The 13,120-nt window shown below is 46.2% G+C and overlaps 1 protein-coding gene across 1 annotated transcript in view; it reads left to right on the forward strand.

Annotated features, from left to right (window-relative positions):
* The first annotated feature begins 386 nt into the window (after window positions 1–386).
* Window positions 387–13,120, forward strand: part of SLC16A2 (solute carrier family 16 member 2) — a 95,740-nt gene continuing 83,006 nt past the window's right edge. Inside the window, exon 1 of the mRNA XM_019487937.2 lies at window positions 387–946. Within this exon, the coding sequence (XP_019343482.2) occupies window positions 601–946 (346 nt within the window). The 5' untranslated portion in view covers window positions 387–600. The remainder of the gene's footprint in view (window positions 947–13,120) is intronic.

The following is a 13,120-nucleotide window of genomic DNA, read 5'->3' on the forward strand; positions in this document are numbered from 1 at the left end:
GTGTGTGTGTGTGTGTGTGTGTGCGCCCGCGTTTGTGGAGGGTGTGCATGCGGCGGGCTGTCCGTATGTGCATGGTGTGTGTGTGTGTGTGTGCGTGTGTGTGGAGGGGTGTGCGTGCGGAGGGCTGTCCGTGTGTGCGTGTGTGTGTGCGTGTGCGTGTGTGGAGGGTGTGTGTGCGTGTGTGTGGAGGGTGTGCGTGCGGCGGGCTGCCCGTGTGTGCAGGGCCGTGTGTGTGCGCGCGCGTGTGTATGTGTGTGTGTGTGTGTAGGGTGTGCGTGCGGCGGGCTGCCCGTGTGTGCAAGGCCGTGTGTGCGCGCGCGCGTGCGAGGAGGCGCCGCCGCCCCCCGGGGCCGGGCCGGGCCGGGCCGGGCCGGGCTGGGCTGGGCTGGGCCGGGGGAGGTGCCGGCCGGGCTCTGCCTATGAACCGCGGCGCTGGGGGGGGGCCCGGCCGGCGCTAGCGGAGCCAGATCCGGGGATTGGGCCGCGGCGGGGGCCGGGCCGCAGCCCCCCGTGCCAGCCCCGCTGCTCCGCGCCGCGTGCGCTGCTGCTGCTGCCGCTGCTGCAGCCGGGCTCAGCCTGAGGTCGCGGCCCGGCCCGGCCATGCAGCGGGACCCGGCGGCGGCGGGCACGGGCACGGGCACGGGGGACCGGCTGCTGGACAGAGGCGGCCCCGGCCCCGGCCCCGGCCCCGGGACGGCGGCGCTGCGCCCGGCCGAGGCGGCGGAGGCGGCGGCGGAGGAGGAGGGGGGCGCGGGCGCGGGCGCGGGCGATGCGAGCGCCGCGTTCCGGCCCCCCGAGGGCGGCTTCGGCTGGGTGGTGGTGCTGGCCGCCACCTGGTGCAGCGGGGCCATCTTCGGCATCCAGAACTCCTTCGGCATCCTCTACGTTATGCTGCAGGCGGACCTGCCCCCCGCGCGCCGCGACCCCTCGCTGGAGTTCAAGACAGGTCGGGGCAAGGGCATCCTGGGGATGGGGATGGGGATGGGGATAGGCAGGGCTGGCAGGGGTCCACGGCTCATTCTCTCTGGGAGGTTTGGGGGGACCCCACATCCCCCCTTATTGGGATCCGCTGTCCCTGGGCAGGGGACATCCCCTAGTCCTGGGAGCCAAGATGCTGGTTTTTAGTATGAGGAGCAGCCAAGGTATAACCCAGGATGGGGGGTGTCATCTTGTTATATTTCCCTCTCCTCACAAAGACACTCCTAGGAAGAGAATTGGGGGGAGGGGACCAAGCTCCCAGGGTCACCACTGAAAGCAGAGGGAAGCCTGGGGGAAAGAGGAAAGAGGGGAGCACAGTATGGGGCCACAGGTGAGGGGTGGGCACTCCTCATTGTGAGCCCTTGGGTCTCCTCCTCCCCCCCCCACCCTTCCTTAATATAACGTCCACCTTTGGATGAAACATTCCAGGTCTGGTCCTTGCCCAAAAGTGAACTCGATAGGGGAGTTCGAAGGTAGGAAGAATCCAGCTGCTTTTTTGGAAGGGAGAAGAGGAGAGTGATGCTTCCTGTATTTGGCTTTGAAAGCTCCTGGCCCTGTCCACCTGCGCATGTCTGGGCTATCCCGAGGACACAGGCCTGCTCTCGCTGCTGTTCCATTTCTCCTTTCTGTTTTAAAAACATTAGGGAGTTGCATCAAAAGCTGATGGGAGGACGTCAGGATTGCACCCAAGAGTGCAAAGTAACCGAGTTCGGGTTGCATGTGGACTCTTAATGCTCTCTTTTTGGGCATGTGCATGACAGTCGCCCCTGGCTTGCAACATGCAGCTGACACACACCCACTTGGCTTCTTTTTTTTTGCAGGGACATTAGCCTTTTATCTGTTTCATCCACTGTTTTGCACTTGAGGAAGGCTGCTGGCAAGGGGTCTTGGTCTAGCAAACACACCCACCAGAAATTTCACTTGCTTAGTTTGAATAGGGATGTGAATGTTAGTAAAGTTACTAACAGGCTTAGGTGTTTACCAGGTTGGCTCTTCAGTTATTGAAAAGAGAGAAAAGAATTTGCTTGTAACACATCTCCCTCTAAGCTTGTTTGTATCATGATAGCACCAACAGGCCCTCAGTTGTGGTCAGGGCCATGCTATGTTAAATGCCAGATAAACACACAGTAATAGTCCCTACAGCAGAGTGCTTACGGTTTAAATAGTCAGACTAAGTGTGCCAAGAGAGGGGAAAAAAAGGTCTAAAGAGGTGAAATGAAATGCTTACAGTCACACAGCAGGTCAGTGGCAGAGCTGATGGGAGACTCCAGGTCTTCGAGGAGCCCTGGCCTCTAGACTATGCTGCCTTCCCTAAGCTAATGAAGATGTGCTTGAGTAACAGGCGTTTAACCTTTTTGCCAGGCATGCCACAAATTAGTCCTGCGCTCTTTCCAAGTGCCGCTGCAGTCCCTTTCCCTTATGCGATCTGATGCTCTGCTTCTGCTCTGTCCTATCTGCCACTTTTCTGCCTGTCCCCTCCCCAGCATGTGTGTACTGCACACAGAGGCTGCCCATGTCCCTTACAGCACCAGTGCTACGGGTTGGCCACCCCTGCACTAGACAACTGTGATAAAGAGTGTACACTACTGAAAGAAATTCACAAGATGCTGACCTCCAAGATTCTAGAAGTACCTGGATGATACCGTGACTTGTCTAATAGCACAGTGAAATACCATTGTGTAGTTAGTACATATCCATGTGATGGTGGAGTTCAAAGTATATGGGGAACCTTCATTCACTATTTAATTATTGTTGATGGAATAGCTCTCATATCTCTCTGCATAGGTATAATCATCACTTGGTTGCCTCTTTCCTTCTTGCCATGATCACATCACCAAAAGCCCAAGATGGAAATGGATAAAAAGTATTTCTAAAAAAAGAAACTGGAAAAAAATGTTTAAATCTTGCTGGTTTAAATGATACGTGCCCAAGAGGGAGCATGTGGGAGCTGGTTCCTTCCTTCTCTAACCTGTTTCTTACTTTAAATACATTTGTATTTATTTAAGGGTATAACTGCACACAGGGCCTTTATAAAGAAAGAAGCCAGTGTAGGCGTGTGACTCAGCCCTATGACTTTGTCATTAAGTTGCCCATATGCCACATGCATTTGAGTCTCTGTGCTTAATGAAGAGGGTCTCCATAATGCATGTGCTTTGACGCACTAACCCACCATTGGCTTTACACACTTGTGTACCAGTCCTCAGTTGCTTTCAGACCACTCATTTGCTTTCCTGGTATGTGGTAGTAAACATCCTTTTGCAATCCGATTTTGCCAGGAGGAATAACCGCCTTTGTGCAGTAGTGGATTTCTTTAGTATTTTGGCATTTAAACCTACAAATGCAGGTTGTCCCTTTGGCTTTGAAAGGAAGCTCAGAAGGAAAGGAGAGAGAATCCCTCTAAACTCCTGGTATTTATACAGCTTGCACCCCTCTTGCCACTGCATACTTAGGTCATCCCTGCAGCCTATGGATGTCCCTCAGTGCTAACCACGTGCCTGGTTAGCAATGGATATAGAAAGCAGGCACCAGGTGTAATTCAAAACAGAGTTTCTGATACTCTAGCAGTGTTACCTCTAGCCTGTTACTTAAGTAGAAGGCAGCAGTATAGGGCCACCTCCAGCTCAGCCTCCCCCAGTTTGTGATTGAACAGATCATCTCTGTCCCTCCATACTTACAATCACCTAACATCCCTGTGGCAACTGCTTACATGGAAACATAATCAGGAAAGCATTTGTTACTGTTTTCGGAGTGCAAAGTGTCACAGCCTCCTAAAAAGAATTGCACTATTTACGCTCTGAATTTCATTTACGCCTGTCTTCTGGCACAGAACTCGGAGCTGGAAACTCAGCCAAACTTGTGCAATCTGATCACTTTCCAGGGATCTCTAGCAACTACTCCATGGGTCACAATTTGAGAACTCCCCCCAAAATGGGAAAAAAACTGGGAGCCAGGAGCTCCATGCTGTTCCTAACTCTGCTACTGACTTGCCAGGTAGCCTTGGGAAGTCTTCTAAGTCAGTTTCTCTCTCTGTGAAATGGGGGCTGTCACCCAGTTATCTCACAGGTTTAATATTGGGTGAGAGATTTGGAAGGTGTCAATGCAGAATTATGTTGTAGCCAAGTTAAATTGGCCCGGAAAAATAAGGTTTATACTATTTATATCAAGAAAAGATGCTAATCCTAACTGAGTAATAGCAGCAAAGACACATGGCCATAATTATCGAGGCTTATTTCTTGTTTGCATTGGTCTTGTTCTTGTGTGTTTGATCTCATAAAATGCAAAATCCTTGGAGTTCAAATGTAAGGTCAGGCTTTAAAAACATCCCTCTTCCAACAATACATTGAATGCATACTTCCTTTGTTTAAAGAAATATACTGCACAGCATATGTAAACAAGAAATCCAGTTAAGACCAGCACGCACTGCTGTGAATATCCAACACGCCCAGGCACAGCAGGAGACAGGAGTTATAGGGAGGCAGATTCTCCATGCCTTGGGTTGTGTGTGGGTTTTTTAGAGGAGGGGTATTGTAGAGGCAAATTGAATGTGGAGTGAGAGAAACATTTGTGCTCAGCAAAAATCAGGCAGTAAAGAAACATGAAGCAGTGCTACCTTCAGGATACATGGAAGGGGGTTGTTTAAAAATGAACAGTCAATCCAGTGTGCACTACCAAGGATGTGTGGAATAGGTAACATAGAGGAAAGACCACTTAAACCAGAAGGCCCCAGTGATGGTGGTGGGGGGTGCTAAAGAGTCTCAAAAGATGTCATGGCAGTGATTCTAACTTATGTGGCTGATTATTTATGTATTTTTTAGAGCCTCGGTTTCCCCTTCTATAAGCAGGGAATGACACTCACCTGCCTCGTGGGGAGATGTGAGAAAGGTCAAACAGTGCTGGGATATGTGCATTTGGGACAGTGCCTTAAAGCAACAGCCTTTCAATGCTGGAAAAGCAAACTCAATCAGGATGGCTGCTCAGTAAGCTTGCTCAGTAAGACTGTAGGGGCCCTCACCAACCCAGGCACTAAATAAGGATGGGGACTTCCAGCTGCTGTCTTCCAAGAGAGGTTATAGACTCAGTGTTAATGAATGTTAGACAGGAGATGCAGGACAGGCCCTTGCTTTGAGCTTCAGCCAGAGAAAGCCAACCAAGATGCACATGCAGAGTTGAAGCAGTCACCTGTACAGTCTCTATCCCCAAGCACAAGATGAGTCTTGGGTATGTGGGGTAGCCAGGTGCCCTGGTAGGATGGGCATCTCTTACCATTGTGCATCCAATGAACACCAAACGGCTCCTTTCACCTGTAGGTAACCACCATCAATTTGCAAGCATCCCCAGTCTAACGGTGGGAAAGCCTGCCTGTCTGTAGTTGCGAAAGTTTCTATTTTAATAATTCCGTCATAGAAGTTGCACTTTCAGAGATTTACTGAGAGCTCGTATGGCAACCAGAAAGACTGCATTGATTCTTCCCCTCTCCCCTTTTTTAATTTTTAAAATCGTCTCCATACAAATTAACTAACTTTACTCAATATTTAATGTTCCAGTTGCTTGATATGGAATGGTAAGCAGTCTGCTAAATGGACCAAAGCACATGCTTTTCACCACAGCTCTAAGTGCCTCTGCATCCAGCTCTGCTGCAGTGCTGGCTTCTAACTCTTCAGTGAATCACAGCATCTCTGGGTGGCCATCCTGTGGTGTGTGTGTCACAAGTGGCACAGGAAACCGGTGTGTGGCAGGCAGCAGAGTGGGGAGAAAACAGGCAGCACAGCAGTAGATACGGCAGCAGATTGGGCAAGGCAAGGAGATCAGAGTGATACTCAGGGAGGGTACAGGGTTAAGTGGCATGCTTACCAGAAAGATTGTACCCCACTGAGTCCTTCTAAGAAAAATGGGACTATGTTTCCGTATATGTGCAGAAGTGGAAGAAATCTATGCTGTCTTTGTCCTCTGCTGAGTTAGGATCAGCACCCTAGCATGTCCTGTAGGGACCAGATGGTATCTCAGAGTGAAGATGAGGTTAGGTATTTAACAGGATGGATTTTTTCTCAGGATTAAATTGATTACATTTGGAGCTGGCGGAAGAAAGGTGTTTGTGGGGGTGCAGGAGGGTCAGTAAAACAGAGCAAGGACTGTTACTTAAACTCAAGTGTGCATATTCCAAACTGCACATGAATCTTCCGTAGTGGCCTTGGATAAATGTCCTTCCTGAAAATGTTCATCTTATTTTTAAATGAGGGGGATTTAACTAGAGCTTGGCAGGGGCTGTAAGTGAATATGCAGAACAAATCTGGGCATCAACCCTGTCTTGGCTAATCTGAAGAGCCAGGTGGGCCAGCAGACTCCCTTCTGTCTGTGTGGATATGGCTTGTCTTTTGTTTCTCTAATGCCCAGGAGAAGCAGACAAGTCAGTTATGTCCTATACTATAGAAATGCCATTTGACAAAAACAAACGGCTGCATTCCATACTCAAGAATATCAATATCTGGGTCAGAACCAAGAGGCTCGGTAGATTTATGGTTTAGAGAACTTGAGAGAGGAGCAAACGTAATAAAGTGTTTAGGCGCTGGGGATAAAAGCAAGCAGCAGAAATTAGAACCGACGCTGAGGCTTACAGCATCGAATACCTTGTTGTGGGGCCCCACTGGCTCTGTGGGTTAGGAAGGGGAAACCCTTCTGACAGCACACGTCAAGGGTTTGCTCTTGAACATGTATTCAAGTAAATCTTAGCAATATTTCACAACACTGGGTACTTCAGTCCCTCCTTCAGATTAGTTTCAGTAGAGAGCTGCGTAAAGTGAAGAGGTGGCATCCAGTTCAAATAGTTGTCATTAAAGTACTCTGTATTTTAGATTGATCCCAAAAACCAAGGCTTCAGGATCTAGGCTGAGGACCATTTTTACTAGATTCACCTTTCCTTCATGAGAAAAGGGAGGGGAATGATTTTGTGATAATCTCTGGAGGACTCCTTAGCCCTGGTGATTCTCAGCCAGGGTACTATGGCCCCTTGGGTGAAAAAAATGAATGAAAACTAAAAACTGGCATTTTCTGAAAAGGGGTCATGTCTAAAAAGGTTAAGAGACTGCTGTCTTAGCCTAATGAGAAGAATATGGGAATTTTTCAGGGACATCTTCTTTTTTAAAAATATTTTACTTTCTTTGCCTGTAAACTAATCCCTGTTAAATTTGCACCAATATCCTTTGTCACTCTCTGTAACTTATGATTCCACCAAAGATATATGGTGATATTGTACATAAAGCAGACAGACCCTTTGTTTCACTCTTACATGATTCTTATGAAAAGGTCATTTAAATTACAAATATTCAAAGCATCGCTGCCATAGATAATAAGAAGTAAATAAGACTTCTAGTAACATTCATGCAGAGGTGAATTTAGTACCTAGGCCTTCTATTTTGTCATATATCCCAAATGTGTTACAGAACAGACTTCAGGTTTTACCATCATGGCCTGCAAAGATCTTCTCTCTCCTCTCCTGAAGGTGGCACTCTAGCTGTGGATGTGAGGTTGTCATTCATACAGCTTCATTTGAGAGGGACTTGACATCTATGTTAAATGCTCTTGATATCTATGTTAAAGTTGTTGTATTACTCTGCCGGCATTTTTCTGACTCCTTTAAACCAGTGAGTTTAATTTCCTCCACAGACTTATCACTGATCATGCTTCAACAGTCTGGGAAGCTGCATTATGCAAACAGCACTATTCCCATTTTACAGATGTGTAAGGTGAGAGGGGAAGTCATTGCCCTTCCTCCCGCCAAGGGAACTGGCAGATAGAATGCAGGTGTCCTGATCCCAAATCCTCTTTCTAACCTACAGATAACACAGCTTCTTTTATAGCTTCTAGCTAGCTGTGTGTCCTGTGTTTCATATTGCCTCACACAATATTCCTTATGTATATCTTCTGCCATTGTGTCTCTCAGTATTTCCTAAACTCTTCTGTTAAAGTCTTCCCTTTTCTCTTTCCTGCTCCAATCCCTCCCACCTTTATTTTGTTTTTTTCTTGTGCATTTCATTTGTTCTAGGGCACACTGTTAGCCCACTCTTGTACTGTCTTGTCTTGTCACTGTCCTAACAGAAACAGTCTTTTAGCTCCTCCTCTTGATAGAGCTGTGCTAATGCAGTCAGCCTTCAAAATATTCCCCTGCACTTTCATAGGTTAAGACACAAAGGGTCTTATGGTTTTCAGCTCCTGGGTAACACTTGGAAGGTATGATCCATTACAACTTGTACATGTCAAAAATAAGTAGTATTTTTCAAGATTGGGATTAAGCATAAAGAATTTAACACATTCAGTTAATCACTTCGCTGCTAAAATGTATTCTTTTGATATGTATACCTCTACAAATTATTATATAGAAAATGCAGGCAAACATCTCTGTATTGCAAGACAGCCTAAGAAGGTTTATAATCCAAGTATTCTGAATTGGAGGTGTTAATTATACTTTCTTCTGATCCTTTTCATTTGTCTAACAAGTGCCATTGCCTCAACACAATATACTGAGATGGTTCATATTATTTAATGCTGGGGACAACCTCAACATTAACCCCAGGCACCTAAATCCTTTGTCACTCTCTGTAACTTATGATTCCACCATATTTCTATTTTGAAATAGAATAATTATAAATAAATTGAAATGCAGAAAAGTTGTCATGAAATTCAGCAGAAAAAAAATTGTCATGCTTTTTTTCTGTTTATGCACTTGAACCTTATGAATCTTTGGGCTAATACAGGGACACCTAACTGTGAAACTGCCTTGACCCTTCACACTGTCCAGGCCAAGTGAAATGTGCACAGAACAAATAGAAATCTAAAAAGATAAATAGACACGAGTCTTTTTTTTTAAGTCTAGTTTTAATAATATAAATTTAGTAAAGCATGAAGCTTTAAAAAATAAATAACCACAGCTGGGTGTTCTTGGTTAGCTCATTTCGTAGGATGGGTTTATCTCTTGCTGTGCTATGAGTTGATAATGATGTCTTTGGAATGTATTTCAGAGAAGCACAAGTCTACTGAATTTGATAAGCATACCACAAGGGATTGTCCATCGATTTCCAAGACTACAGGCACAATCTCATTGCTCTAATCAGCATAAAATTGAAGACAAACTTCAAAAGCTCCTTCTTTATTCAGCAGTAGCTGAAAGCACAGATATAGAACTAAAATTTAACAAGGTTAATACAGGCATTGCATTTGGATGAGTAACTGTGCATATAACGAATAACGCTTTGTAGTGTGACCAAGCAGGATCTATGTTGCATGTAAAGTGTGCCCCACTGAGCAGACTAACTCCTCTATCAAAGCACTCTCAAGCTGTCTCCTGCAGATGAATGAGAAAATGCTTCGGCCTACATTAATGAATGAGAAAAGTATCTTGTCGAAATCCAAACTGCTGTACTGTAACTCTCATAATGTTTGGCAGTCAAAGCCACGGCTTTCAAGTGATTATGCAAGAGTCATCTTTAATATTTTAAAAAATAGCCCTTATTTGCAAAGAGAAGCTTGGAGGAGGGGACTCTGAAGGCAGACGAAGAACACTTTAATAATTACAGAGTTAGTGTTTGTTTTTCAGAGCCACCTTCATGACTTTGTTGCCTGATTGATTTTTATTTTATTTATTTAGTTTAGTTTAGCTTTTGCTTGGCAACACTGGTCTTAGTTCTGGTAGTAAAACCCCCCATGACATCCAAGCACAACCTGCTTCTTAGTATGTTCTCTGTTCCCCACACCTTTCCCTGTTATAAACTGGCCCAAAACAGTACATTTCAAAGGAGGTCAAGGCCTTCTACAGGGATTATCCTGCCTCTGGCTACAGTGTCCTGGGGTAGATTCTGATTTCAATTCCTTTGGTATGAATCTGGAGTAAAATGTACAGTGAAATAAAGGGGATTATACCAGTGTCACTGAGGTCAGAATCTGGCTTAAATTTTTTGGAGTAGAGGTACCAGGTTCTAATCATGGTTCCCGGTGCATGCTTTGTCCATTTTTGTTGCTTCCTACACGTGGCTTTGTTACGTTGCTTTTGTTTTGGCTGTGTCCATGGAGGATTTTTATAAGGCAGAATATTTCTCCCTGCAGTAGCAGTGACTTCAAGATGAAAGTATTGTATGCAAATAGGGTTAACAAGACACAAATGAGAATTGACTAATGCCCTTTGCAGGAGAGCTGTGATAACCGGAAAATGGAAGGCTGGCTGATCTTGGAAGCTCTAACCCTAAGAACAATGAGAAACTTCATCAGGGCTAGAGGAGAGGGGGTTGGGCTGGTAAGTCAGTCAACCTTAGAGAAACAGTTGGCAAGGAATCGGTACCTGCTCCTCTTGTGTGAACGTGATCTAAATCACTACAGGGTGTGTTGTTTGTCCCACTGATCTATTGCTCAATCCACACTCCATGCTGTATGGTTTAAAAAGCCACAGAGTGTTGAAGAATGCAAAGTATCTGCTAAGCAGTGTTGCTTCTTTTTCAAGCCTGACCAGCTCACCTAGGCATGGCCTAGACATGCAACCCTGTAACTTTGTGCTCCAGTCCAGGCTAAGATGGTTTCTTTGTATCTCAACCCAGGATGATACCAGGGGCTCTAAATAACCACAGATATCAATAAAATTTGATATTTTGATACAGAAAATCTGATTTGCCAAGGGCAGGCATGGATAGATACAGTCTCAAAAGCTCTGCTACTGGCCGTTAAAGGGGCCATGACTTAAAAATGTAGTCTTTGTTTTTTAAATGTGTATGGGGGAGGGAAAGTTAAGGAACTAAACTGTGGGTCTCGTGTTATAAAGGTTACAGAAAATAATTAATTATTTTAACATTCAGTTTTATTTAAAGCTTCCACTGCACCTTCTGTAGCTAAGCCCTAAAGTGGCAAGTGATTGGGACTTAAAAGTGAAATTGTCAAGCTGGAAAGTGAAAGCTCCCTTGTCCCTGCCTCGTAAAATCCAAAAATGAAACACTTCAACAATAAAAGGAAAGATCTGGGGCCCAGGCAGACATGTTTTGTGGACAGGGCTAACCTGTTCCTGATCTAACTTAGTTCACCTGAGGAGGTGTATTAAGTTAGATCAGGTCAGCCATTTCTTGCCTGATATAACTTCCCCAAACATATGTACAGATCAGCACATAGATCAACCTAACCTAACATCTGCACTTACCCTTGGATACTGCTATGACAGGCGCCATAGAAATAAAATGAAGTCCTCCTCTTAAGAAAGAGAGCAACATACTGTTATTAGGGAAAAAAGCATGATGTGGAGAGGCTGTGTTTTACTAAACTTGGCAACAGCCCATAGCCTATTTATTCAGACAAACTGAATAATCTAACAGCTTCATCATAATGGGTGAAATGTCCACGTTGCAGTGTATCATTGAGACAGCGTTAATTTATATTTGACTAATAAAAGTTTCCATTATCTTCTTTAGAGTTGTTAAAAAATCCTTTTCAGCTTTTGTTCTCCAAGCATTGATATGTTGCAAGTTTAAAAGTGGGATAATGTTTATTGTCTTTAATGCAAAGACATGCAAAGGCTAAATCAACAGTGCAAAAGCAGGGAAGTAAATTGTAAATCTTGTCCTTTAAATAATATAAGGAATTCTTAGGACGGGTTAAGAAGGGGGTTTGCATACTCTTGTCCCCTACTCACTGCCTTTTGCTTTCTGCAGTCATTTACAGAATGAGTACAAACAATAGTAAACTACTAGATTTGCAAGTTGTCTATGTACCCTGCTTTGTGGAGAAAAGGTGCAGTGTAAGGTAAGGTAGTGGGGTTGTTATGACCTCCAGTAAGCAAAGAGGGTAGAGTTAGTGCCCTAACATAGGGCTGGCCTAGTTAGTTGTAATGGGCATCCAGAGCCCCATCCTACCTTCATGTGGAGGCAAGCCCTGTTCTGTTCTTCCAGAGAGGACATAGGGTTGCAGTCAACCATAATGTTTGCACGTCATAAGTGAGGGTGTTGTCAAGTTCCTGGTGATGCTTGATTGTTCATTTCCTGGGAGCAGCATTTCTAAACCCAATTGGCAGGTTCTATTTCATTTTCATCTACTTCCCCTTCATTAAAATGGCACTAGGCAGCTATTACTGCGCCTTCTGGTCCTGCAGTGGCTTTGTGTGTGTCACAGAACAGCTGCCTGGAGGCAGGGCCAGATTAACACATAGGCAAACTAGGCACATGCTGACAGCCCTGAGCTACAGAGGGTCCCATCCTTCCCCCCGTGGCGGTGGTGTAAATGGCTCCATCCGCCTCCCTTCCCTTCCCCTCCCCTCCCCTCCCCTCCACTGGCCTCACTGCTGCCACGGCTGCTTCCTAGCAGCAGCTCCAAGCACTGCTCCCAGCAGGTGGCAGTGCCAGAGTGGGGTCAACCTGCCTGGGGCCCATGAGTTTGTTTGCCTAGGGCCTACTGGAGGGTTAACCCAGCCCTACCGGGAGAGACTGTATCCTTGCTACAGGCAGAATAGCTGCAAAGGCCAGGATGTGGACAAGCTGGGGTTTCATACTGCAGACCCTTAATTGCATCTCTGACCCCACTGAATTCATTGAAACTACTTGGTTGAGTACAATCAGACCTTCCAGAATGAAGCCTCTTAGCACACCAGTATATGTGGGAACATGAATGACACAGGCCCTTGGCAGCTGAGGGGCACGGTGGTGGTAAACAGAAACTCCCGCAGACGCTGCCGGCGCTGTTGGTGGTGGGGGTGGTGAGCACCAACCAGGGGTCGTCGACCACCCACAAATGCCGCCAGCAGCGGTGGCGCCAGCGGGGATCTCTGACTACCCGTAGATGCCACCGGCAGTGGGAGGGAGTGGGAGGGTGGCAAGCAGTAACCACCTGCAGGCGCCACTGGCAGTGTCAGCAGTGCCTTTTTGTAGGCAGTGCACCGCCACGCTCAGGGGATGCACCTGTACCCGCGTGCACCCCCTACACATCGTCCCTATGTGGGAAAGAGTAGGCAAACCTCTCCATTCTACAGACTGGGAAACAGGCACACAGCAGGAAGAATCCTGCCCAAAGTCAGATAAGAGTGCCAGAGTCAGAAATTAAGTCCAGGAATCCAGAGCTTGGGTCCTATTGCTTCCTGCAAGACTGGTTTTCCAGGAAGAGATATCAAATTAGGGGTCAGCAATGT

This window comes from Alligator mississippiensis, chromosome 8, assembly GCF_030867095.1.
Source record: "Alligator mississippiensis isolate rAllMis1 chromosome 8, rAllMis1, whole genome shotgun sequence".
NCBI classification, from domain to species: domain Eukaryota; kingdom Metazoa; phylum Chordata; order Crocodylia; family Alligatoridae; genus Alligator; species Alligator mississippiensis.